The sequence below is a fragment of the Tiliqua scincoides genome, chromosome 4, assembly GCF_035046505.1.
Source record: "Tiliqua scincoides isolate rTilSci1 chromosome 4, rTilSci1.hap2, whole genome shotgun sequence".
Taxonomy (NCBI): Eukaryota; Metazoa; Chordata; class Lepidosauria; order Squamata; family Scincidae; genus Tiliqua; species Tiliqua scincoides.
Window position 1 is genome coordinate 48,796,766 of NC_089824.1, and position 25,940 is coordinate 48,822,705.

The 25,940-nt window shown below is 41.1% G+C and overlaps 1 protein-coding gene across 2 annotated transcripts in view; it reads right to left on the minus strand.

Moving 5' to 3' along the window:
• Positions 1-25,940, minus strand: part of SPIDR (scaffold protein involved in DNA repair) — a 244,523-nt gene that overhangs the window by 162,036 nt on the left and 56,547 nt on the right. Inside the window, exon 1 of one of the 2 annotated variants that reach the window (XM_066623673.1) lies at positions 24,655-24,713. The exons of the other annotated variant lie outside the window; for it this stretch is intronic. Coding sequence (XP_066479770.1) covers positions 24,655-24,699 — 45 coding nt within the window. The 5' untranslated portion in view covers positions 24,700-24,713. Of the gene's footprint in view, positions 1-24,654; positions 24,714-25,940 lie in introns of those variants that run through there. 2 annotated transcript variants of the gene reach the window in all.

Consider the following 25,940-nt stretch of genomic DNA (forward strand, 5'->3'; position numbering starts at 1 on the left):
TGCACTTGCCAACAATATGCATTGATACAACAATGATATAAACATTGTTATAACTGGTGGACATATTTATGTGGTCAGACTGAAGCCATTGGTGGCGACAGGTTTTCATACACCATTATAGTTGAAATACTTGAAATGGGTGGATTAATTTCATACAACAAGAGTGGCAATACTTCTTCAAGCAATGATTAAGTGGGATAAAAGGAGACAGGACAGTTTATTTAGATGTTTAATTCCAATATATTTCAAGAACTAAGGGCAACAATAATGCTTTTAAAACGCCACTGAGGAACACCAAATAAAATGCATTTATCATTTCTGTAAGTATTTGCTGCATATGAAAACTTTTTCCAATTCTTATCACATTTTTCCTCATGAAAACTATTTGAAATTAGGATGAGAGTAACAAGTCTCAGCTACACCTCACTCAAGTCCCTGGAGACTTTATAAATGATTGAATTGTCATAGCTTAGAATTTGTGTAGTGCTTTCAAGTGTTTGAAAAGAGCTGTTCATAATATTTTTATAATAACTCCTAGGACAAACTCATAAGACAAGTCAGTGTTATTATCCCCAAACTGCAGGTGTGGTTGCTGAGAAAAAATGGCTTTCCTAAGGCCACTTAGTGAACTTGTGTAAAGGCAAGATTCAAATCAGAGACTTCCAGATTTGTAGCACAATTTCTTAGCTATTATGCTACACCAGGCAGTTACTAAAGACGCTTAAAAACTGATGTGATCACTAGCAATTACAGGGAGCCTATCAGGAGCAGATAAACCACTGGGCTCTTCTGAAAAATCTTCAAGGGTGGCTCTGTGACAGCATATTACGATAGCCTACAAGCTATGAAGGTATGAATAAACCCACAGGGAAAATCAGAGGCAGATGATGAGAAAACAGTCATCATTCCTTGGTGCCTCCCCGCCAACTAAAAGAGGGAGTTGTCCCAGAACACTGGCCAACTCTCATGGTTGACAGCAGGATTTCATAGAAATTACAGATATACTTTTGTGAAATGCAAAAAACCACCACTAACACCTTTACAGTACATTGTAAGTTATGGAATGGATTCACAACCAATGTTTCAAGACTAGGAAAGGGCTACTCCCACTTAAATTTCAAGTTATTTTCTCTGTACAAAGCCTCAAGATCTTCTCCTTCTCTTCCTCTATACTCTATAGGTTTCTACAGTTTCAATGATATCTTTTTCCAAGGTCCCCTCAAGGTCTGGGTATGAGAATGCTCTCTTGCTCATTTTCACTATTAGTAATCTATAGACTTAAGTTGTGTCCTTTTGACTATAAAGCAATTTTTTTTGTTTGCTCCATTATTCTCTTAGAGCTCAATCCTGAGCTCAGTGCTCCGGCTTTCCGCCAGAGTGCACTGTCGCAAACATGCCATAAAGCATGTCTGCGAGGATTACTGCCAGGCGGGCACCTGGTTAGCGCCAGGCAGGCACCTGTCCTCCACTTCTCAGCGGTCTCAGACCGCTGTGGCATGATAAGCGGGGCATGATAAGCGGGGGCGGGGAGGGGGCAGGGAGGAGGTATTTCAGGGAGGGAGGACGCAGGCAGAGAGAGGGCAGGGAGGAGGGAGGCGGAGAAAGGGCAGGCGGAAGGCATGCCGGGAGGAGGGAGGGAGGCAGGTCCTGTGGAAAAATGTGCTTCTGCTCTTCCCCATTTTCCTCCTCTTCTATTAAACATTACTGTTTCTTTCACCTGCCAAGCTCATTTCAGTATTACCTTGATTCCTATCTTTCTTCTCCTGTAGTTACTCAACAGCAAAATCTTATCATTTTCATCTTATAATACGTATAACATTCACTCTTCACTCCTGCTGCAATCAACATTGGGGTTGATGCTCCCTGATGTCTGAATCCTCCCAAAGCTGTCACTCCCGTGCACTCCTCAGTTGATGAGAGCAGCTAAGCAGGTGTGCAAGGTGGGAGGATAAGTGAGCAAACAAGCACCCCCTGTGGAAAAGAGAGAGACCCCCTTCCCTTCACTTATCCAGTACTCAGTGTGCAGCCTCCCCCCTTCACACTGCTCGTGTTTTCAATATACAAGAGCAGTACATGCTGGGTGCTCCTGTTCTTTCAAAACAGAAGTGGTGCAGAAGAGTGAGGCTGCATGGTATGTTCATGGAGAAAAGAGAAGGCATTCATAAGCACTAGGTGAGCCGGCATTCTGGAGCCACATAAGTTTTTTTTCTTCCTCCTCCTCTTCTTCCAGCAGAAGTGGAGAGAGAGACCAGCTGGCACTACTGCAGTCCTTTAATGAGGTGCTCTCAATGAGCTGGAAGAGGATTGAAGCTCCCAGCAGACTGGAGAAGAAAGCCGACAGAGGACCTGCAGACCCATCAGTCTGCCATCCCCCCCCCCCCAAACTTTGCCACTCTATACAACAGTCCATATTTCTTCAGGAATAGGAAGGCCTTGATCAACACACTTGTACACTCCTTATTTAATTATTGAAATTTCTATATTTAGTAGTAAATAATAAACTATTACAATTAAAATAAGAAATCAGACATAATGCAGAATATCTCACAGGTGGAAGAAAATCATTATCCTAAATTAAATACCTTGCAAAAACAGGAAATTTTTTACTAGCTGGTTGAAGACCAGACTTTTGGTCATCTGGACCTGATAAAAACTTTTCTGTTTCACTATTATCATTGTTTTTGTTATGCATTTAATATAGGGCAATGGTCTTAGGGCCCAATCCTATCCAATTTTCCAGTTCCAGTGGTGCCAATGGGGCATGCACTGCATCCTGTGGTGGGGAGGCAGTCACAGAGGCTTCCTCAAGGTATGGAAACATTTGTTTCCTTACCCTGGGGCTGCACTGCAGCTGCATCAGTGCTGGAGAGTTGGATAGGATTGGGCCCTTAGTCCTTCTGTGAATTTGTATTTCATACTGTCTCCAGTTCTACATACATGCTAGCAGTAGATAATGAAAAAACAGTAACAGTAACAAAGTAACATATTATGTAACTAAACAAATAATTTTAAATTTAGGAACAGAAAGGTTTAAGACAACCTCAACAGAGGATATTTTTCCACTAACTAAATCAAATCCCATTTGCTTTTCAGACAGCAAGCCTCTGTGAAGAAGAGTAACAATCTCAATGAGTGACATGCTGGTCTTTCTATAGAGAAGTAAGACTCACTTGGCAGCTAAAGATCTCTGCTGGTAGAGGGATTTATTTGAGCCAGAATCACCATTTTTTCCCTTCAGAAAAACTGTACAAGAGCTAACTATATATTGCCTTGCTAATCAAAGATTTCATGTAACCTCAGCTAGACTGGCAAAATTCCCAAACCAAAATGGGTGTTTGTCTTTGCATCAACCTGTGTACCATCTCCAACATACTTTGTACAGTCTATTATACATTGTGGACACTATATAGTCTAATTCAGTGGTTCTCACTCCTTTAGCACCAGGACCCACTTTTTAGATGGACAATCTGACAGGACCGACCAGAACTGATGTCATGATCAGCTGTCATTCTAATAATCCTGGGCTGCAATTCTACCCACACTTACCCAGCAGTAAGTCCCATTTACTATCATTGTTAAAAGTATCTTAATTGTAGCCTGTTAAAAGTACAGATTTGTGATAATTCCACACATGCAGTCACATACCTTGGTAGCATTAAGTCTAATATATTAAAATAAAATATTGAAATGCATTGCGACCCACCTAAAATTGGCTCATGACCCATCTAAAATTGGCTCCTGACCCACAGTTTGAGAAACACTGGCTAATCTAACAAACATATAGCAAAGCGGAGCTAAAATAAGAACTTAAAGTAACTACTTCCAGTATCATTTTTCCAAAACCAAGATACCCAACTGTATTGTACCAACTCTGGGAACTACAACTGTCTATCAATTGCTAAGAGAGCAGTTCAAGAACAAATTCTTCTGTTCTCATATTATACTATTCCTATCTCCTCCTACACATATTAAGCACTTTCACAGGAGAAGATGATAGCTACAACAATTTCCCCCTAAAAGAAATGCTAGAATTTCAATGTTTGAGATTTTGATCTTACAATGTTCAAATTATTCCAAATACTGAAGAGAAACTCTGCTTTTTCAATAGTATCACAAAGGGGAGAAAAAGCAAGAGACCAGAGAAAGTGAAAAAAGCAGCATGAAGCCTTTTTGGAGTTAAAGAAGTTGTAGTCTCCAAGCATAAACATATTTTATGAAGTAAAACAGGTTTCACAGGTTACACTCACTCAGATCCAACTGCAAGCTGTTCCAGCCTGCCTCTGCTAAAACAGGTTCTGATAATATACCTGGTTCAACATAACCAAAATATTAGTGGCCACCTGCTTAGCTTTAATTTGACAAGAGAATTGGAAGCCCAACCTAATGCTTTCCACTATGTTTGGCTAACCTGTGAAGAAACACATCGCCTCAACTTCTTAACATTAATAGAAAGAATTTACATCATTTGTGAGATTACGTAATTTCACAAATGAAAGAATTTGCATAATTAAGCATTTACAACCTCACTATTTAAGACCAGGAAAATGTTTGTGTTGCAAAATGGCTACTAAAAACAGCTTTCCTTTAACTGGACCACTTCACACTGCAGTCTTTACAGCTGTGGATCATTCAGATCAAAGCATCACGTAATGGCTTACAAAATATATTTGTCCACAATAGCTACAACAAAAGATGTCCTTTGGACATCTCTACTAGAGATTTTATGCTTGGAAATGCTTCCAAAACACAACACACACGAACAATGGTTTAGTTACTGGGCAAACCCTATACACCACATGGAGTTCTGCATTGAATCCGCACAGCATCTTTTATCTCAGTGAAAAGGGATGAAGGAGGAATAGCCTGGGAAAAAATGATCAATACTTTCCGTCACCCATTTTTCCTTTCAAAATTGCTTCTCTCTCTGTGAAGGAAGAGGTATAAAATAGAACAAGAGACCACTGTAAATGAACTGTACTGTCGAGACATTTCAAATGTTTCATTTTACTGATGGAGCAAACCCTAGACCAGCGATTTTCAACCTTTTTCATCTCATGGCACACTGACAAGGCACTAAAATTGTCAAGGCACACCATCAGGTTTTTGACACTTGACAAGGCACACCAAGCTACCAGTGGGGGGCTCACTTCCCCATTGCCCTACTAATAAATAATCTTCCCCCAAATTCCTGTGGCACACCTGTGGACCACTCGCGGCACACTAATGTGCCACGGCACAGTGGTTGAAAATGACTGCCCTAGACATAAAATCTTACAGTTCCTCCCCTATAATTGCAATGATGTGGCACGATTTACATTTACACATAAGAGTTGTCAACTAAAAGCCAAGAAAACCTGAAGTGAGTCAAGTCCATGAAAACATATGCTAAAATATGTGTTAGTCTTTTGCTGTTTCTGCTACAAAAGATAACATGGATACCCCTTTGGAAGTTATTTGGTATGAAGGACAGTAAAATGCTAATCTATAACAATTTTTTTCATGCAAAAATGTATTCCAAGTATTTCTGGAAGACTATAATGATTTCTTAAATATGTGTATTCTCTGAAGTATCTTTCATAGTTAATGCATACTATGCTTCTTATGAGAAAAATACGCAAGGCAGCCAGAATTTAAACAATTTGTGTCTGCATTATGTCTGATCTTCATAGGGGAACAGAGAATCAGAATCAAAAAATGAAACACAAGTTGCAATCCTGTCCTCCTAATCTTTCCATTAAACATGCTTTACCATCCAAAGATGGGGAGAAGAGAAAAGAAGGGAGAAAGTGGTACAAAGGACCATATTATAAGTCAAGAATAGGAACTGTAAAGCTTGGACTTATAGTGAAATGATGTATAAAGGAGAACTTTCCACCATAATGAATAATGTAAATAAGGATTAATAAAGACCATACATATGTCCATGCCCCTAGACTGTACTTAAAGAGGGGAATTTTCTCCCATAAGAGTTATTCATACTCTCTCATTCTCCCCTTCTCCCCCTCATTCTCATTCTTGATATTGATATGCCACCTTTCTGGTCATCGGATTACTCCTCTGACTTTATACAAGATGGTTCATATAGGCAGGCTATCTAAGAACCGCACAACATGTCAGATGGATCTTTTACGGTCTGGTATCACTTCTGGCCCCCAGTTGCCTCCGACACTGGCTGACAAGCAGCTCCTTCATCTCTCACTTGAAGGGCAGTCAAGACACTTCTTCGCTCACACCAAAGAGCAGGTGGAATAACTCAGATCAACTGCCGGTGGCCTCGAACTGGTGACCTTCAGATGTTATTTTTGGGCTAATGGAGGCTCTACCCTCTAGACCAGACCCCCTGCCCTGACACTGGTAGGCATAAGGACCGTAGGGAGAGGCATGCGGTCCTGTATATATAAACCAGCACATTCGCTTCCCCCATATCCCTACTCATTGTTCCAAACAAATGTATTTGAGCTCTATCCTGAATAACACCCTCAAGACTTACTACTGAATACGAAAATTAAGCCTTTTCCCCCAAAGTTTCATCATGATTTCCCCTATTTCATTGTGATTCCTTTTTCCTGTCCCTTTAAGGGCTTGAAGGGTAGGGGAAAAGCAACAAGAGCAGACAAGTGCAGAAATGGCATGATGGACACAAGTCAGAGAATTTTTTATATCTGGTTCTTCAAAAAATTAAAGACTTAAGGGTAGGGATATGTATAGCAGACTGATTGATAACAGCCCCCCCCCCATAAATCACATCTTAAGAATTTGTTTAAATAAGGCTACACTCCTAACCACACTTACTAGAGAGTAAAGTTTCATTGTACTACTGAAGAAACATGTTTAGCATTATACTGAAAGAACTAGCAGGCTAGAAATAGCTGCCAATCCCTAATATACTATAAACTTTTTACAACTGGTACGGTTTACTAGTGAACTATAGCCACTTTGAAAGCCCTTCAGAGAGATAAAAAATAGGGTTTACATTTAGTAAATAAACTATATAATTTTTCACCTGTTTTTACAAGAGAATTTATGTTTATTTACATTAAGTACACAAAACACATTCAGCAGCTGTATGATACAATATACCAAAACGTGGGATATCTAAATGCTCCCAGGTCATAGATTGTTCAGTTTGTTCAGGAATGCACTGAGACCCCATCACCGTGGTGGAATATTACTGACTAGTGTGCTACCCATGCTTTGCTATGGTATTTAACTACTTTCAATCCATTTTTACTCCAATAAACTTTCCTTTGATAGCAATGAACAACTGAAATTTAGCACAATTACCCCAAATCAGGCAACACCATGTCATTACACAGGCCAGCACACATTTTGCTTCCTTAAACGTTACACCAATTCCTGGGTATATTTGGGGTGCCGATTCCAAAAATGGCACCCGTTTTGCCCTATCACATCTAGTTTTGGAGACACGGCATAGCCTCTTTAGTGAATGGTTCAGGCAGCTTCTTCATGAGGAAGCCTACACCATAGCTTCCTCATGAGGAAGCTGCTTGAACCATTCACTAACGAGGCTATACTATATCTTCAAAACTAGATGGGATAGGGCAAAACGGATGCCATTTTTGGAATCGGCAACCCAAATTCATATCAAACCACCATAAAGTTTGGGAAAAACTTTTCTGACCCTCAATTTTGTAGGCCTGTGTTATTAAAGTCTTGGTTCCATCAAAATTTATGTTTAATAGTTATTCTTATATTCTGGTTTTGTGCTATAATAGCATAGTACCAGTGCTTCGCAAAAGTATTTGCAAAAGAAAAGGAAAACAAGTTCAGATAGGGTATAAGTAGTTTGAATAAAGTGAAGCAAGCTGATGCAGAAAAGCAATCACATGAAATTCAAAATAATATTTGATGAAGAAATAACAAAGGGAAGACTGAAGTGAAAAAAAATCACAAAAAATACTTACGGCCTTCGGTTTTCTACTGGAGGAACTCTTTGTAGACCACATTGGCGGTTCTCCACTCAGATGCTAGGATTACTAGGCTGCTGGGTGAGCTCACTCTGGAGCAGGCCATGCAGAACTGCCCATGTGAAAACTCCTCACTCAAGTCAATCACTGCCACCTTCAGTCACTGCCCCTGGGACCTGTTGATGATCATTGCAAACCAGATCTTGAGAGGGAACTACAGCCTCTTGAAGAGGTATTCTGAAGGTATGAGCACTGACTACCGGATCACAGCCAGTGAAAACTGTGGCCTCGATGATGTTCCTGTAGAGAGCCCTTACTTGCAGACTGGTGCCACTGCAGAGTTAGAATGGGTTGAGGTTCTAAAGAAACATTACTGGAGCCTCCACTTTGAGAAGAAGCTTGTGGGCTGGGAAGCCAGGGTTGAGGGCGCAGAGTAGTGGATTATGTCATCGGTTTGCACCACTGAGACCACAGACCTGTCATTCCATGGACTTCCCTTTGATATTGGTGATATCAGGGTATATCCTGGTTGTGAGGTCTGCCAGGGTCATCACTACTGAGCCCAGGCCTGCAGGGATGGTAACCTTTCCCTTTGTCTCAGGATACTTTCCATCCCCTATTTTGAGTAGGAGTTCAGAGAATTGCCCAGCAGAGGCATGGACTATGGTCTTCCTGACAGCTTCCAGATGAGGGGCCATAGATATACCTTGACGAACGCCTTAACTTCATCAGCTCCCCTTGGCACTTCTGGCAAAGACTGCCAGAAGTCTCCAGCCATCAGCACGGTGACTTTCGTTCCCTTCTCCCAAGTAAGGGAAGTAGCCTTGCAATGGGGCTACTCGATTCACCACCGACCAAAAGGTCAGCAGTGAGGAAAGAGCTTTTGTGTAGGAAGCTGAGCCGGACCCACCTCCCTTCCCCCCAGCACGCCTCCTCCCCACCCTCTCCCAGCCCCAGAACGCCTCCTCCCCACCCCCACTTACCTTACTGTGACTCGGCAGTCCGTGCAACCGCCGAGCGGTGGAGGCCGGGCACCTTCCCGGCACTAACCTAGTGCCAGCCAGCACTGGGCTAGCACTGATGCTCGCCTGGCAGTAAGCCTTACAGCACGTTTGCGATAGTGTGTGCCTGCAATAAGCCAGAGCGTCAAGCCCAGGATTGGGCTCTAAGTGAAAAGGAAACAGCCTTATTGCCAAGACAGATAACTTTGAGGCATCCAGCAACACATAAAATGTTTGAATGCAGAAAAAAGTAAATAAATTTTAAAATTATAATGCAAACAAATGGAAAAAGGAAAAAAAAGTCCAAAATGTGCATCCCTACCAGGAGTACTAAAAAAAGGAGGAGGAATTTGGGCCACTTGCAAGTAATGTCCTGAGGCTTGCTGAACTGTAGCACATTAAAATCCAACATTCGTTATCACTTTGTTCTGCATCCTATGTTCAGAGTCAGGACCAATACACACCAGGATCTGAATAATGATGGACTGTCAGAGTACTGAGTAAGCCCACAGCAGAGTGGGGCTAGGGCTTACCAGTGTTCCCAAGAGATTCAAAAACTACAATCCTATCCACACTTTCTTGGGAGTAAGCCCCACTGAACGCAATAGGGCTTCTGAGTAGATATGTATAGGATTGTGCCCTTAGTTAGACTGTCCCACTATCCTGGGTTTATCATTTTGGAAAGGAGATGAGTCCACTAAGGTTCTCAACCATAGCCTCTTATTTCCTATGCCTGAATCATGGTATGTTTATTTAAGGAAGGTAAGATCTGCTACTCTAATCTCACGGTTCACATTTTTTCAGTGACTTGAAAGTGGAAATTATTACAGACATTCCTTCTGGTTGGCAGTAGAACAGAGGCAGCCAAAAGTAAGACTATTGCCTCTTATAGTCAGAAGCTATCTAGAATCCAATAAATATTAAGACAGACTATGAAAACAGGAGGAGATATCTCATTTCTTCTTCACAATAACCTTGTGAGGTAAGCTATGCTAAGAGAGACAGACTGGGTTTTTACTCTGTGTTTGTGCTGGGATTTGAACCCAATTCTTTCGGCCCAAATTCAACACTCTATTCCTTACAGCACACTGGCTTTCAACATCAAATCTTCTATGTTAGAAAAGGTGGGTGCAGTCCTAGTATGACAAGAAGGGCATACAGAGGCAAGTTGATGAGCCATAGGAACGGAACTGTTGCCTGCATGGTAAGCAGAGAGTTACAAACACACCTCACTTCCAGTGACTCTTCCATAATACTCCGATTCTAAATTGACTGCTATTTAATTGATTTAGTCCTTCTTAATAAGCTACAAATCAATTATAGTTGGAGACTATAGCCTTCAATCTCTGTACTCTTGAATTCCAAAAAATGCCAAATGTTAGATTTAATATTAAATTGTGTCACAAAACAAACAGCACACTTAAATTTAGAATTAATATATCCAGGTCCAATGCAATGGAAGTTACAAGGCCCTCGACTTTAAAATAGATTTTCAAAAAATGTAATGTATTACAATCTATAACAACATAAGAGCACATCCTGAACTTTTTGCCCCTACCTCCAAAACAATAATTTCCAATAGCAACCAGGTTATCTTTTACTAAGAGCTTGTTTTCCAAAGACTCTGCCTTGAATTAACACCTTTATCTGGAATACTTGCAGGAAAAGCTTCCAATATAAATGGAATTTGTATTAATTAAAACAGGATATATAATGTTGCATCTATAAGATATACTTCTACCACAAGTAATTCAACTTGTGTATCACCATATTCTAAATGGTTCCTGCATTACAAGAACAGTATACTGTACTTAAAAAGGTCAAAAACAGAATGCTTTTTAGAAAGAATCACAGATATCACTCACATACACAAATAAATTTAACTCTTCTTAAGTTATTTCTTGGTCCTGTTACTTTGTGATGCAACAGAAAAACTATGATCAATTGTAGCAAGAAGGACCGTAATTCAGTCCTCTCCTGTCCCCCACAATCACCTGTTGAGCACGATGCACAACCCTCGATGGGGGTTAGCCAATTTCCCTGGTGTGCACAGTGGAACCCCATACAGCCCTGTACTGGTTGTCATATATTTCTATAACAGAAATAAGGTTTTTAAAAATGTGCTTACTTTATGTTTTTGAACTCAAATATAACTTTTTCAATAATGCCCCATAGTGAAGTTGGTCAGAGAAGCAGCTGATCACCTGTCTGCAGAACTAAGGACAAGGAACTCCGGTAGATCTGATAACTTTGAAAGCTATCCGCACCATTTTCCAAGTCTGAGTTCTCATCCTTGATATTCAACTCCATCCCTCCCTCCCATAAGCTCTCCATTAAACATATATTTTTTCCATAGAAAGACACTCAGAGAATAAACTCAAGTATGAATCAGCTTTAATATTGCCCGTTACTGTAAGTATTATGTAATGTTTTCAGTAAATGAGCTCTAGGGATTTTTTTTCCTTCCTCGCTGTCCTTCCACCCCACCCTCCAACCCCCCTCTAACCCCTCAAACAGAAAAAAGTTACAATGGAAAGTTTTCTTTGTCCAGTACTTCTGCACTTACTACGAGTGTTCAGAACAATTTGGGTATTTTTGAATTTGACACTAGGACAGTAGAACTGGATCTACTTCCCATTACTGAGGAGCAAAAGCCAAGCCATTTCCGTCTACAGTTCCTCAATTTAGCAAGTGATGAAATTCAAGCAGAGCTCAGAACAAAGAAAGAACATTGCCGGGTCAGGTGGGGAGGAGGAAAAGCATTTTATTCAGCATACTATTTCTAACACAGGTCAACCAAATGCTTTCAAGAAGCCCAAGAACATGGCATGAGGGTAACTTGCCTCTTCCATTATATGTCTGTTGTGTTGCGATGATTTCAGAGCTTGAAAGAAAAAAGTTATACATTAAGGACCATACGCTCAATCAAAAGCTTCTCTTCCAAGGGAAATTGCAAATTCACCTCAAAGGGGAAGTTGTGGAACAGAATTATATGTTCCAAAACTACTCAGACGTCAAGCGACGGAGGTCACACACAGAAGTAAAATCATTTGATAGACCTCCTCCTTGTGCTTCAATATGGTGCAGACAGATCAACAAAGGGAGAAATACTCACTCCTTACAGCTCCTACTGGTCAGTCTTGAATGACCAACAACACAGATTGCCATAGGATGCTAGGCCTGCCTACTCAGTGCTTACAGCTGATTGCACAGAAGTGTGGGAGTCTAGGACATCTGCTTCAATATAGGCCTAGCATAATTTGTTGCTTATATGCAAAACATGATATAACCATTTGAAAATGTTGCCTGTTGTATCTTCTTGCACAAAATGCTTTTGCTCAACAAAGAAATGTATGTACAAAGGAATATTCAAATTAACCAAACTAGTTTGAAAACTACTTTATACATATTTTGCACAGTATGTTCATCCTCATTTAACTCACTACATATGGTAATATGGAGACACCTGAGTATGTGGTAAGTTATAACATTATTAATATTAAGGTAGCTAAACTATGTCCCAGTCATGGAATTGTAGATTCATTTTTCCTAGCTGACTAAAAGAACAGTAAATAGCTGGGCTTGCACTGCCTCCCAGATTTTGATTTTTTTTTTACACTGTTAAACCTTTAGCCTTCAACTTTAACTCTTCATATCTTTCTTCAGGCTCAAATCAAAATGTGCCAAATATTTTTAGAAAGTAAAAGATTAATTTTTTATCTTTTAGGAAAAGCAACCGGAAAACAGACTTGCAAACCCCACAGTTTGGCTTCATGCCCCTTATCGGCCTGGCAATGAACATTTTGATTGTATCACTGCTTTTTCACCAAGTGACAGCCTTCTCCAATTGCAACAGGGGGGAAAAAACATTTAAAGAACCTGTTTTGTAGATAAGTTCTAGCCTGCTCATGAGAAGCAAACTATTGTTAAAAATTGATTTTAGAACTCTTTGTGGAACAGTTATAAAATTCTATAAATGTGAATAAATAGAGAGACAGGCAATGCTGTTCAAAACAGAAGCTTCATCCCAAATAAGTGTACATTTGACAACAGTTTTAAAAGTTACAGTGAAGACTGTTGCTTAACAGTGAATCTATTAATTCTCATTGTAGACCTGTTCCAATTCCATGGAATATACATCTGTATGTAAATACAACATACATGTTTTTCAAACACAGAAAACCAAAGCCTGAACCCAACCTGCACAAGTCAACTTGTTTTTTTTTTTTTACATTTTAATTGTGCCCTTTCTCCAAGGATCTTAGTTAGTATACATCAGGGGTGTCCAAAGTTTTTGACAGGAGGGCCACATTGTCTCTCTGACACTGTGTCGGGGGCCGGGGGGGGGAAGAATTAATTTACATTTAAATTTGAATAAATTTACATAAGTTTACATAAATGAATATATTAAAGATGAACTTATATGAATGAATGAAGCTCTTGCAATAGCTCAAGACCTATAAAATACTAAATACTGTTAATAATGTTAATAATAATAAAAGGCCTTGCATAAGGCAAGGCTGGCCTTTGCTGCCGCTACTGTATCACCAACATGAAACAACAAGCAGTGGAGGGAGCCCTCATTCCAAAGCTCACGCAAGAGGTCAAACAGTTGCCCTCACACTGAGAGCAGTTGCATCGGGCCAATGTGGGCTCCAACAAATCTCCGGAGGGCCAGATGCTCATTGGAGACTGGGGGCTCCCTGAGCACACCAGATAACAGGAGACCTGCATCCCTGTGCCCTCCCTTGCATCTGGAATTCTGACACAGCCCATTTCTAAAATCAGGAGGTTGCACATACACATCATGGCTTGTACCCAGTAATGCATTTTTCCTCCAGAAATTTGTCCAATCCCCTTTTAAAGGCATCTAGGCCAGATGCCATCACCACATCCTGTGGCAAGGAGTTCCACAGACCAACCACATGCTGAGTAAAGAAATATTTTCTTTTGTCTGCCCTAACTCTTCCAACACTCAGTTTTAATGGATGTCTCCTGGTTCTGGTGCTGTATGTGAGTGTAAAGAGCATCTCTCTATCCACCCTATCCTTCCCATGCATAATTTTGTATGTCTCACCCAGCCTCTTTTCTAGGCTGAAGAGGCCCAAACGCCATAACCTTTCCTCATAAGGAAGGTGCCCCAGCCCAGTAATCATACTCACTCTCTTTTGTACCTTTTTCCACTATGTCCTTTTTGAGATGTGGTGACCAGAACTGCACGTAATACTCCAGGTGTGGCCTTACAATCGATTTGTACAACAGTATTATAATATTGGCCATTTTGTTCTCAATATCTTTTCTAATGATCCCAAGATTCAAGATTCTCCCCAAGATTGGATGTCCACCCAGGCTCCTCAGCATCATCAGATCCTTCCACAAGGACATGAAGGGCACTGTTGTCTTTGATGGCTCCACATCAGACCCCTTTGACATCCAAAGCGGCGTGAAGCAGGGCTGTGTTCTTGCACCAACCTTGTTTGGGATCTTCTTCGCTGTCCTGCTGAAGCATGCCTTTGGAACTACAACAGAAGGCATCTATCTCCGGACCAGATCAGATGGAAAGCTCTTCAACCTCTCCAGACTGAGAGCAAAGTCCAAAGTCCAGCTGAAATGTCTGCGTGACTTCCTCTTTGCCGACGATGCAGCTATCACTACCCACTCTGCCAAAGATCTCCAGCAGCTCATGGATCGTTTTAGCAAGGCCTGCCAAGATTTTGGACTGACAATCAGCCTGAAGAAAACACAGGTCATGGTTCAGGATGTGGACTCACCTCCCTGCATTACAATCTCTGCGCATGAACTGGAGGTTGTCCATGACTTTGTGTACCTTGGCTCAACGATCTCCAACACTCTTTCTCTCGATACCGAGCTAAACAAACGCATCGGTAAAGCAGCTACCATGTTTTCCAGACTCACAAAGAGAGTCTGGTCCAACAAGAAGCTGACGGAACATACCAAGATCCAGGTCTACAGAGTTTGCATCCTGAGTACACTTCTGTACTGCAGCAAGTCATGGACTCTTCACTCACAACAGGAGAGGAAACTGAATGCTTTCCACATGCGCTGCCTCCGACGTATTCTCGGCATCACCTGGCAGGACAAAGTTCCAAACAACACAGTCCTGGAATGTGCTGGAATCCCTAGCATGTATGCACTACTGAAACAGAGACGCCTGCGTTGGCTCGGTCATGTCGTGAGAATGGATGATGGCCAGATCCCAAAGGATCTCCTCTATGGAGAACTCGTGCAAGGAAAGCGCCCTACGGGTAGACCACAGCTGCGATACAAGGACATCTGCAAGAGGGATCTGAAGGCCTTAGGAGTGGACCTCAACAAGTGAGAAACCCTGGCCTCTGAGCGGCCCGCTTGGAGGCAGGCTGTGCAACATAGCCTTTCCCAGTTTGAAGAGACACTTGGCCAACAGTCTGAGGCTAAGAGGCAAAGAAGGAAGGCTCATAGCCAGGGAGACAGGCCAGGGACAGACTGCACTTGCTCCCAGTGTGGAAGGGATTGTCACTCCCGGATTGGCCTTTTCAGCCACACTAGACGCTGTTCCAGAACCACCTTTCAGAGCGCGATATCATAGTCTTTCAAGATTGAAGGTTGCCAACTATATATTATAATATTGGCCGTTTTGTTCTCAATATCTTTTCTAATGATCCCAAGCATAGAATTGGCCTTCTTCACTGCCGCCGCACATTGGGTCGACACTTCCATCGACCACCACAAGATCTCTCTCCTGATCTGTCACAGACAGCTCAGAACCCATCAGGCTATATGCAAAGTTTTGATTTTTTGCCCCAATGTGCATGACTCTACACTTACTTACATTGAAACGATCTGACATTTTGCTGCCCAGTCTCCCAGTTTCCTTCTGGAACTCCTCACAAATGCTTCTGGTTTTCACTACTCGGGAAAGTTTGGTGTTGTCTGCAAACTTTGCCACCTCACTGCTCAGCCCTTTCTCCAGGTCATTTACGAACAGGTTGAAAAGCACCAGTCCCAGGACAGATCCTTAGGGCACACCACTTTTCACCTTTCTCCACTGTGAAAATTATCTATTGACACCCACTCTGTTTCCTGGTCTTCAACCAGCTCCCAATCCAGGAGAGGACCTGCCCTCTAATTCCCTGACTGTGGAGTTTTATCAGTAGCCTTTGGTGAGGGACCGTGTCGAACGCCTTCTGAAAGTCCAGATATATAATGTCCATGTGTTCTCCCACATCCACATGCCTGCTGACCTTTTCAAAGAATTCTAAAAGTTTCGTGAGGCAAGACTTACCCTTATAGAAGCCATGCTGATTCTCCCTCAGTAAGGCTTGTTTGTCTATGTGTTTTGAGATTCTATCTTTGATGATGCATTCCACCATCTTATCTGGAATAGACAGTCTTACCTGACTGGCCTATGAGTTTCCTGGGTCCCCTCTCCTTCCCTTTTTAAGGACCCTTTTTAGTAACCTGCCAAAGGTCACCCAGAAAGCTTCATTGCTGAGCAGGCATTTGAACCTGGATCTTCCAGGTCTAAGTCCAACTCCCAAACCTCTATACTATCCTGGCTCTCTTCAGAAACTTCCAAAGTTTTGTTGAGCATTCTGCCCCTGCACTGGAGTCAGGTAAACCCTTTGCACAGCATGTGGCTTGAGGGTGAGAAGAACACCCAACACCTCACTTCCTTTCAAGACCTTTCCCTAAATTCAAACAATAGCATTTGAATAGAGATTTTCAAGCTGCAGCCAGACTTGCGGAGGAAAAGGTTAGATGGGTCACATGACTTTACAAAGCTGACCACTCAAAGAACTATAGATGTTCCCCTCCTTCATGGCCTCTGTATAATCACACAAAGTGAAGATTATCTAGCTTCCCCCCTGAACCAGTTGAGTTCAGTGAGTTGAGATGATTCACAGGAAGATGTTCTGCAGATCAACACACTTAAACAAAGCATCAGCTCTTGACTTGTCTAGGATACAGTGCTTGATAAAGGTCAATCATATACACCATGTTGCTCCTCTGCTTGGGCAAAGTTTATAGTGAATAAATAATATATTGCACCCAATACCCATACTTCTTGCCCAGCACAAAGACCATCCTAAAGATGTTATTTTAGGTCCTCCATTGGAGAAACTGACTTCCTGCTCTCCACTCAATTATCAGGTGAAAGTTCCAAAGGGATGATGGAAGTAGATTTTTCTGACTCCAAATCTGATTCCATATTCCAGCAAGAGGAGTTGCTGACATCAATGGGAAAATAAGTACTTTTGACATCACCTTCAGAACCAAAGGAACCACTGGTGTCCAAATTTGTAGAACTACCATCAATGTCAATACTGCAGAAGGGAAAGTTTATAGAACTTTAAAAAAAACAAAACCAAAAGTAGAGAATAAAGATGAAAATCAAGGTTAATGTCACTTAAAACTTTCTGAAGGATGAAAGACAAATGGAATAGTGGTCTTCCAGCAACAGTTGAAAAGGAACTAAGGAATTGGGCATTCTTCCTGACTTTGAAGCACTCAGTATGCACAGAGTTTCTCCTCCTTGAGAGTAGGCACGGAATACTCAAAGCAGTTCCGGGAAGCTTCCAAAGTTGATTCTGTACATCCACAAAACTCCAATATATGGGACTGTACAGAGACTACAAAGAAGAATTTAAGGTGGTTCACTTATAGAAGATGCAATTATTATAGATGTAACTATACATACTACACAGTATTTCATAATTAACATTTTTATAAATATCCATTCTCTGTGAGGGCAAGGCTTAACACTACTGTTTTAAGTTTCTTAGGCTGCCATACTAACCACACTTTCCTGTGAGTAAGCCCCATTTAACAAAACAGGACTTACTTCTGAGTAGACCTGGTTAGGATTGTGCCCTTAGTGGTGCATAAATATGACGATACATGAAAACAAAGATTTGCTAATCTAATCTAAAATGAGAGGTACACCATGACTAGTGATCTCAAGCGAGGAAAGCTCAAGGCACCATGATTAAGAATTCTGTCATGACCCATAAAGGTATCAGCTGAGACATTAATCATCTGTTTTTCTCCACAACAGAAGGGCAGGGAGAGATCTTAGCACAAAACTTGTACAATATTTGTCTATATAAAAGTGAACTCACATGACTGAATACTTGATTGTTTAAAAGCAAAAACAGAGCCATTCATTGGACACAATTTCAGCATCTTTAGAGAACTCCTCTACTTAGGTTTGAAAAGCAAAAACAAAAGCAACAACAAAACCCCACCTAAAGACCCCACTGAGAACTAAGCATACTCAAAGGCTTCCAAGAGCCATCTAATGTTGAAGGTGGCAGTGGTGAGAGGGGGCAGGAATAAAAACCTGTGTAAGACAAGGAGAAGGAATGAGTCTGCCCGAGCCCCTTTCCTGAAGGGTAGACATTACAGTGGGGAGTATGTAACATTTTGTTCAAGGCCTACTTTTGTTTAAGGAAAATTTTATTAGGCAGTTGGCATTTAATAGTCATTCCCTTTAATTTAACGGCTTCTTTATGGGTTAAGAAAGCAGTCTATGAGCACATGAAATTGTCTGCCAGTTGAGATCATCATCAGAGGCCCTTCTCCAGGTACTCTGCAGTCTGAAGTAAGGTAGGTAGAAACCATGGAAACTCCTCTGACATGTGTTCTGAACCCTGGAATGTTCTCACCAAGTTTGCTACTTTGTGCTTAGTTTTATCAATTTTAGGCACCAAGCCAAGAGGATTTTTTAAAAAGTTGGCCCAAGTTTTTAATATTTTTCCATTTGCCCCATCTAAAGTGTTTACTAACAATTTTTATTTTTCTAATTGATGTTTATCATTCTTTGAATATCATGAAACTTTTCTAACTTTTTAAAATCTTTTAGTTCTTGTAAGCTGCCTCAAGAATTTTTACTTAAATCACTTAATCCAGAACAACATTTTTAGTTGTGCCCAAAGGTTTCTAGCAAGGCTTTAAAACAGTCTCTTATCCCCATTACAAGCTATTTCTGTGTTACTGTAAGGTTTGGTGGTTGCTGTATTATTTCCTCTTAAGAAGTATCATAATGGAATACAAATTGCTTACGGGAACCAATATTTTCTTGGAATTTGTATAATTTTGCCTTCTTCCAAGTACACGAATAATTCAGTTCTCTCCCTGTTCCCCTTTACCTGGATTTCTCCACCACCACCCTGATTTCCCACCCACATCCTTTACTCCCTTCTCTATAGTTTAGCACAACAGCGCAACTAAGGTTGTTATTGACAAAATCTCACTCCTGCATACAAGTCCGAACATATACAGTATTCTACTCTCCCTAAGCAAGGTTGAGCAAGTAAACACTTTCCAGGTTCTGTTTCTCTTTTTTTTTAAAAGGACATCCATTTAACAGGGTACGGCTAACTCAATTTCTTGGCATGCAGAATAGAGTGCCAACTCCTTCCCTTTTAAAAAATAATATCAGTATCTGCAGTCTAATGCTAAGTTGAAAGAAGAGACATTTAATTGGCTCTGCAGGTGAGACATTTTACAAGGGCTGGGTTCAAATGTAATGCAAAACAGTAGCTTATTCAGCTAAACCATGGTTTGTTTTATCATCTGAACCTGAGATTTCCCAAAACTATGGTTTATTTGAGGCTGAAACTAAGAACTGAAATCAAAGTCTGAAGCTGGTTTGCAAACCACCATTTGTGCTAACATGTCCAAGTTTACAGGCCATTAATAAACCATAGTTAAGGTCATCAGCTGTGCCTCCAGGGCTATTGCATACACAGTAGAGAGGAAAGATGTCCTGAGTAGAGAAACAAAAGCAGACAAGCAGTTCTAAGCAACATTTGCCTCTTGTATATCTAGAAGCTTAAAGCATGGTATGAGTTCTTACCTATAGTTAGAACTGTGATGAACCGAGGCAAAGAGCACCTACTAGAAATCCTGTCTGATTAGACAATTTATTTAGAAGAGTTAAAATCCACCTTTTTAGTAACTTAAGGCAGCTTACATATAAAAGACAAGATAGAACAATAAGATCAGTTGAAGTCAATCAATGCAATAAAAGGAGCCAAGAGAAATTGGTGACACCTGAATTAAAAGATCTTTAGACTCCTGCAGAAGGCCAGCAGAGTGGTGGCAATACTAAGAAGGGAAAAGAGTTCCAGAGGCCAGGTGCCAGAAAGGAAAAGGCCCTGCTACAGGTCACGGCCAACTGAATGACAAAAACCTACAGTACCCGCAACAGGGCCACCTGCGAGGATGTCATGGGATGGGCAGATCCGCATGGGAGGAAACTGTCCTTTACATACCTAAGTCCTAAACAATTTAGTTTATGGGTCTTTAGTTAATAATACACAAACATCGCCCTTTTACACTTAATTAAGAAATCTGGAACAGTGGCATCGCTAGGGGGTGCGGGCCACACCGGGTGATGCGCACTGGAGGGGTGACGCACTAAAATCACGGTGGTTAGGAGTAGCCCCATCATATTATGTACCGTTGGATGTGGAATTTTGGGCGGAACGCAATGCAAAAAACCAGAGTGAAATGTCTCCTTTCTATCAAAAGTTCTGGCCAAAAACAAAAAATGCATGGATCCCTATGGAAAGTGAAAGTGAGCTGTATCGCATGTTTACTCACAAGTAAACAAAATTGCCTTAGTCCATCAGAAAGGGCAGGCTGAGATGAACCCAATGACACCAGAATGGTCCTGATCCAATTAATGCAGCCCCCAAAAACACCTGAGAAGAAAGTCCCTCCCTCCAAGCAGGTGCATGAATTGAGCCCTATGGAAAGCAAAACTAAGCCTCACAGTTGCGTTTACTCACGAGTAAGCAAACGTGCCTTGGCTGGTGTGGAAGATCAGGTGAAGGAGAGTGCAAGGCTACCAGAATGGTCCTGATCCTATGCACCTGCAGCTAAACAAGTGCTCCAGAAGGCAGCCTCCCCCCCCCCACTAAAAAGGATCAAAACAGAGGCTTCAGCTGATCAGATGAACTTTTTTGAGACCTGCAAAGCCAGGTGGATCCTGACAGTGATCTGGTTTAAACAGAAGTTCTTAAATTGAACTGGGCACTGGGTAGGGCTGAAAACCTTTCTGATTGGGAGGGGGGGACATTGCAGGCAGACTACAGAGGAAATTCACTTGGTGGAACAGGGCTGGCTACTGCTTATTTAATTATTTGTTTTACTTTAATTTATACTTATTTATTTTAATTTGCCTGATGATGTCACTTCCACCATGACATCACTTCTGGTGAGTCTTGGGCAGATTGTCATTCTAAAAAGTGGGTCCCAGTGCTAAAAGTTTTAGAACTGCTGCAATAAGGTGTCTGTAAGTTGACACCCTTGGGGGGTTGACATCCCTAGTGACCAAAATCACAGTTTGGAGGAATAATACCATCGTGTTATATATCAATGTGTAATTTCATGCAGAATGCAATGAAACAAACCGCATTGTCATATCTGTATTCTATCAAAAGGTACAGCCAAAAAACCAGTGGGGGTGGGGCGATGGTACATCACCACGCCCACCACCTGGGTTGTTGCCCCACCCACTGCATGGGGGGTGACACACTGGCATCCCATCCGGGTGACGCAAACCCTAGTGACGCCACTGATCTGGAATAACTAAACTCTTATGAGCATACAGTCTCTAATCCAGAATACACAATTCCAACACCTCACATATGTAGTCACTAAAACAGTAAAACTCAACCATTCACCACTCTTTTACCACCTGATTTACCACCTACAACAGGTGAACTGAGTGATCATATAAAATATTTACAGTTCTACATATATCAGAATGAAATCACAAAGTGTTTCTTGAAAGCAAACTAGAATCAAGAACCCACTTTAAATATTTCCTAGTTACAACAAAGGCAAAATAGAACCACTTTCTCTAAAAAGTAGTCCTATTACAACCCTGAAAATAAAAAGGTGACAAGAAGTTCAAAATTCCATAATTGAAAGTTAGAGCAGTCACAAGACTGAGAAACAAACAACAGAAAAGTTGACTAAAATTAAAATCAAAAACAAGCACCACATTCCACAACATTTCCTGGACAACCACAGTTCCCCAAGTTATCCTGACATAAACAAGTATTTGTCTCTACACGACCATAATTTATGCAGTAGTAGAAGAAAGAGAACAGAAAAAAAGGACAGAAATCCAAGCTATTACTCTTGAGGCAATGGAATAAGAAGATTGAAAACAGACAACTGTTTATCTGGAGCAGTGGGAGTGAGTTTCCTCTTTAGTGGATCAGGGTCAGGGTCCTGACAATTCAATAGATACAAGAAGAAGAAAGAAGCCTCACTGGATGAGAAAAGACCAGTTCCCTCTGTTTTCCTAATTTTTAATCTTCACAGCTTTTCCTAGCTGCAAAGCACCCAAATGGTACAACAAACTAGGCCAGGATGAAAGTTTGGTTACATTTCTGAGGTTCAGCTTCTCCAGGGCACAGAGTGGAATGTTCTGAAAATTTGCAATTGGTTAGATAGGAGATCCCAAAATGTACACGTGTACCTCAGGCATGACAGTTTCTGAAGAAACAAACAGTATCTGTACACAAACAGTCACAGTGGCAACAAAAAGGCTTATAGCAGCAAACACAGATCAGCAAGGAACCAATGAAAACCTTGATTGGGTTCCAAAAGATTAGCAGTAAACCAGCTTGCTGATTGACTGAATAAAATCAAGATATGCAAAAAAGCAAAAAAATCTATGAGCTAATTTGCACATAGAAGCATGGCAAAGGGAGAAATCTGTGCCTGGATTTTACCACTTTAGAATGCAGGTGGGGGAGGTCACATGTAATTAACAGCATTATGCTATAACTGTCTACTCAGAAATAAGCACCATTGAGTTCAGTGAAACTTATTCCCCTTAGTGACAGACTTGCAGTCCACATGTTTACACACACACACACACACACACACACACACACACACACCATTGTTTTCTTCTTTGAGGAGGAATGGAATTTTTATTGTTTTTTTTTCTGCCAGGTTTTTTAAAATATTTTTTTGCTAGGCTTTTCCTCAACTTGCTAGTTTTCATCATGTAGGAATCTTGTTCCGTAGGAAATCACATGGGCATTGGAATCTGAAGTGGTACAAGCGTTGTTCTACCACCTGACTAGTAACAACCATCTATACCAGTGGTTCCCAAACTGTGAGCCATGGCTCCCTGGGGAGCCACAGAAACCAGCCAGGACAGCCACAGAATCCTTGCAAAAACCCACCACCCTATACAGTGTATAATACTGCAGCCCTAATGGGGAGCCACAACCAATGGCCCAGGTAGGTCAAGGGAGCCACCAGTCAAAAAAGTTTGGGAACTACTGATCTATGGTATGGATAACATGCAAGAATACGTTGGGAAATAAATGCTACTTTGAAGCCAAAGAAGCACCTATACTGTTGAACCAGAAAATGAAACCTACCTCTAAAAGTAAGGACAGCTAGCAAATAAATAACGAAAAACAACTTTTACTGGCAGAAAACCAATAAAAATTCCTTCTTCCCTTCCTCCCCACAGAAAAGAAGAAAACAAGGCAAAGTATCCTACGTTTCTGCTAGGAAAACATAAGATGCAGGAAAATCACTGAAACCGAGTGACACCTAGTGATGAGCACCAAGCTGATCAGGCTCCACTCTCCCACATAGTTAAGATAAGGGAGCAAGCTCCGACAGGTAGTTGTTCAGGAGTGGGTGTTGAACCATGGGAACCTGGTACAACTCTGTTTCTCTCCCTTAAAAATTAAACATTACATGAGCCAAGACCCAGAGCTGATACATAAGCCCAAAAAAACAAGTTGGCAAAGAAACCAGATGAAACAGAAAATTTCAGTCAATTATCTACTTAATTCTCTTCTTCATTCTCTCAGGCTAGCACAACCCCCTTCTAAAAATGGAATTGTTCCAGAGGTTTTATTAATGAATAGTAAACATTTTTTAAAAAAAAATTATAGAGATAAAGGGGTGGTGGTGGATGATTTCCATTTGTACGTATATCAACAGTTGTTTTGGAGATGGCTTAGCAGCAGCCTGACTTTATATCTATTTTAACAAATGTCTTGTGCCTAGTTGCTTTATGGGCTTGTCAAACAGATAATTTTGCCAGTGGTTCCCAGATTCTTGCTAACGGTGCAGTTACTGGAAGTGAGGAAGGAGGGGGGCAGGGATACAATGTGATTTGTGGCAGGGTTACAGGAAGGAAATGCTATGCAAAGTAGAAGCAACAGCAGTCCCCCTAAATGGGAGGGGAGGGGGAAGGAGCAAGAAAATAAAGTCTGATTTTTTCCACAATTACACAGTGCACCCTTGAGGAGGAATTCATCAAGGGACATGAACCAAGTTCTTTAAAAATGAAAATTTAACATATGAAAACAGGCATGTATTTATGTAGCCCCAAACACACACTAAAGCAGAAAGCCTGGATTTTAGGGCAGTAATTAAGAACATATACAAACAAATGCCCAAGAATGAGCCCGGATCTATTTTTATCACAAGCAGAGACAGAACACTGAGACAACCATGGAACACTCAGTGCCGGGGCAAAGTCTTGTGGATTTCTTGCATTGTCTCAAGAATGGAAAAAGCAAAAGAAGAAAATTGCCAAGCCATTTTGTTTGGATTTATTTTACTATCCAAAACATGAGGTCCAACCTATTTATTTTCTAAGAAATGTATTTTGAATTAATATGCAAGTCAAGTCATTCCTCTTCCCCCCCCTCACTTTTTAAAAATACCTTCATTGCTTTCTTGTTGCAGAATTTGCCATGACAGAAACGCATATCATGCAAAGACACAATTGACATTCCTCACTCAGTGAGAGCCTACACTGAAACTTATTTGAATGAACTTGACCCTCCTTGGCTGCAGGCCAGCGTGCAACGTCACTGAATGACTTAACAGAACACAGTGTTCTTGGCAAGCACACAAAAATGTGTTGAAAGCCATGCTGGAGAGAATCTAACATTTCACATTAATAAAAAGAACAAGTAATAAAGAAATAGTAAACACAAAGCCAGAAGTAGTACTCTGGATGTTTGCTTGCTAAAGGAAGTGTTTTGTGTGTTTTTTTAACAGTTCTCCATCCTCCCCCCCCCCAGCAATTCACAGCAAAGGAAATGTATGAACTTTGTGCTCTGAATTGAGACCCTGTCTCACCCCTCCCTCAGTCCAGATCCAAGCCCACACGCATTTTCAGACCTGCTTCCCACCCACTCCCCAAGTCCTGTACCTGGAAAATTCCAATTCACCTTTTAGCTCACAAGAAAAGGGAGTGACAATCCGTAAAACTACTGACAATTGATGACTCACTTCCCCTCAAAATCTAGATATAGAAGCTACACTGCAAGCATTTCACACACTTCTTCTGTACATGATAATCTGCTATGAAGTTATGTCATTCATATATGGATTATATTAACTCTGTCATGAGATTAAAAGAATACAAGAGGGAAGGCCAGCTAAATAAATGTAATTTACAATGAAGGAAGTACACTGAGTTCATGTAAATAGACTAGAATGACCTCCTCCCCCCATTTCCTTATTGGGGATTTCCCCACATTTTCTTCCCAATGCCAAGTTCTACTTGTCCCTCCTCTCTACTCACTTAATTCTTTTTCTCACATGACTGATTTCACCCTCACCTGCCTCTTTATTCATGAGGGATCAAGTAAACCTTTTAACTTCCCCTATGCTAAAATATTTGCAAACTAAGTTAGGAATAAATTACAATTATAGATACATACAAATAAGTATAAGCACATATTCTGTAACAGTATGGGTACCACCAGTGGTACTTGAGGTGGTGTCTGGTGGTACTTGCGGGAACCCTGGACAACTGCTGTCAGGCAGCAAGACCAGGAACGCAACACAACAAACAGTAGTAGTAGGTTCAGCAGGCAGAAGTCCAAAGCAGGTTTTTCCTTGCTTGAAAAAGTCCTCCAGTCCATCCTGAGCCTCTGACTGGTGTTTGTCATTTTACATCTGGCCTCCCAACCCAGAAGTAGCTGGTGATTGTGTCATT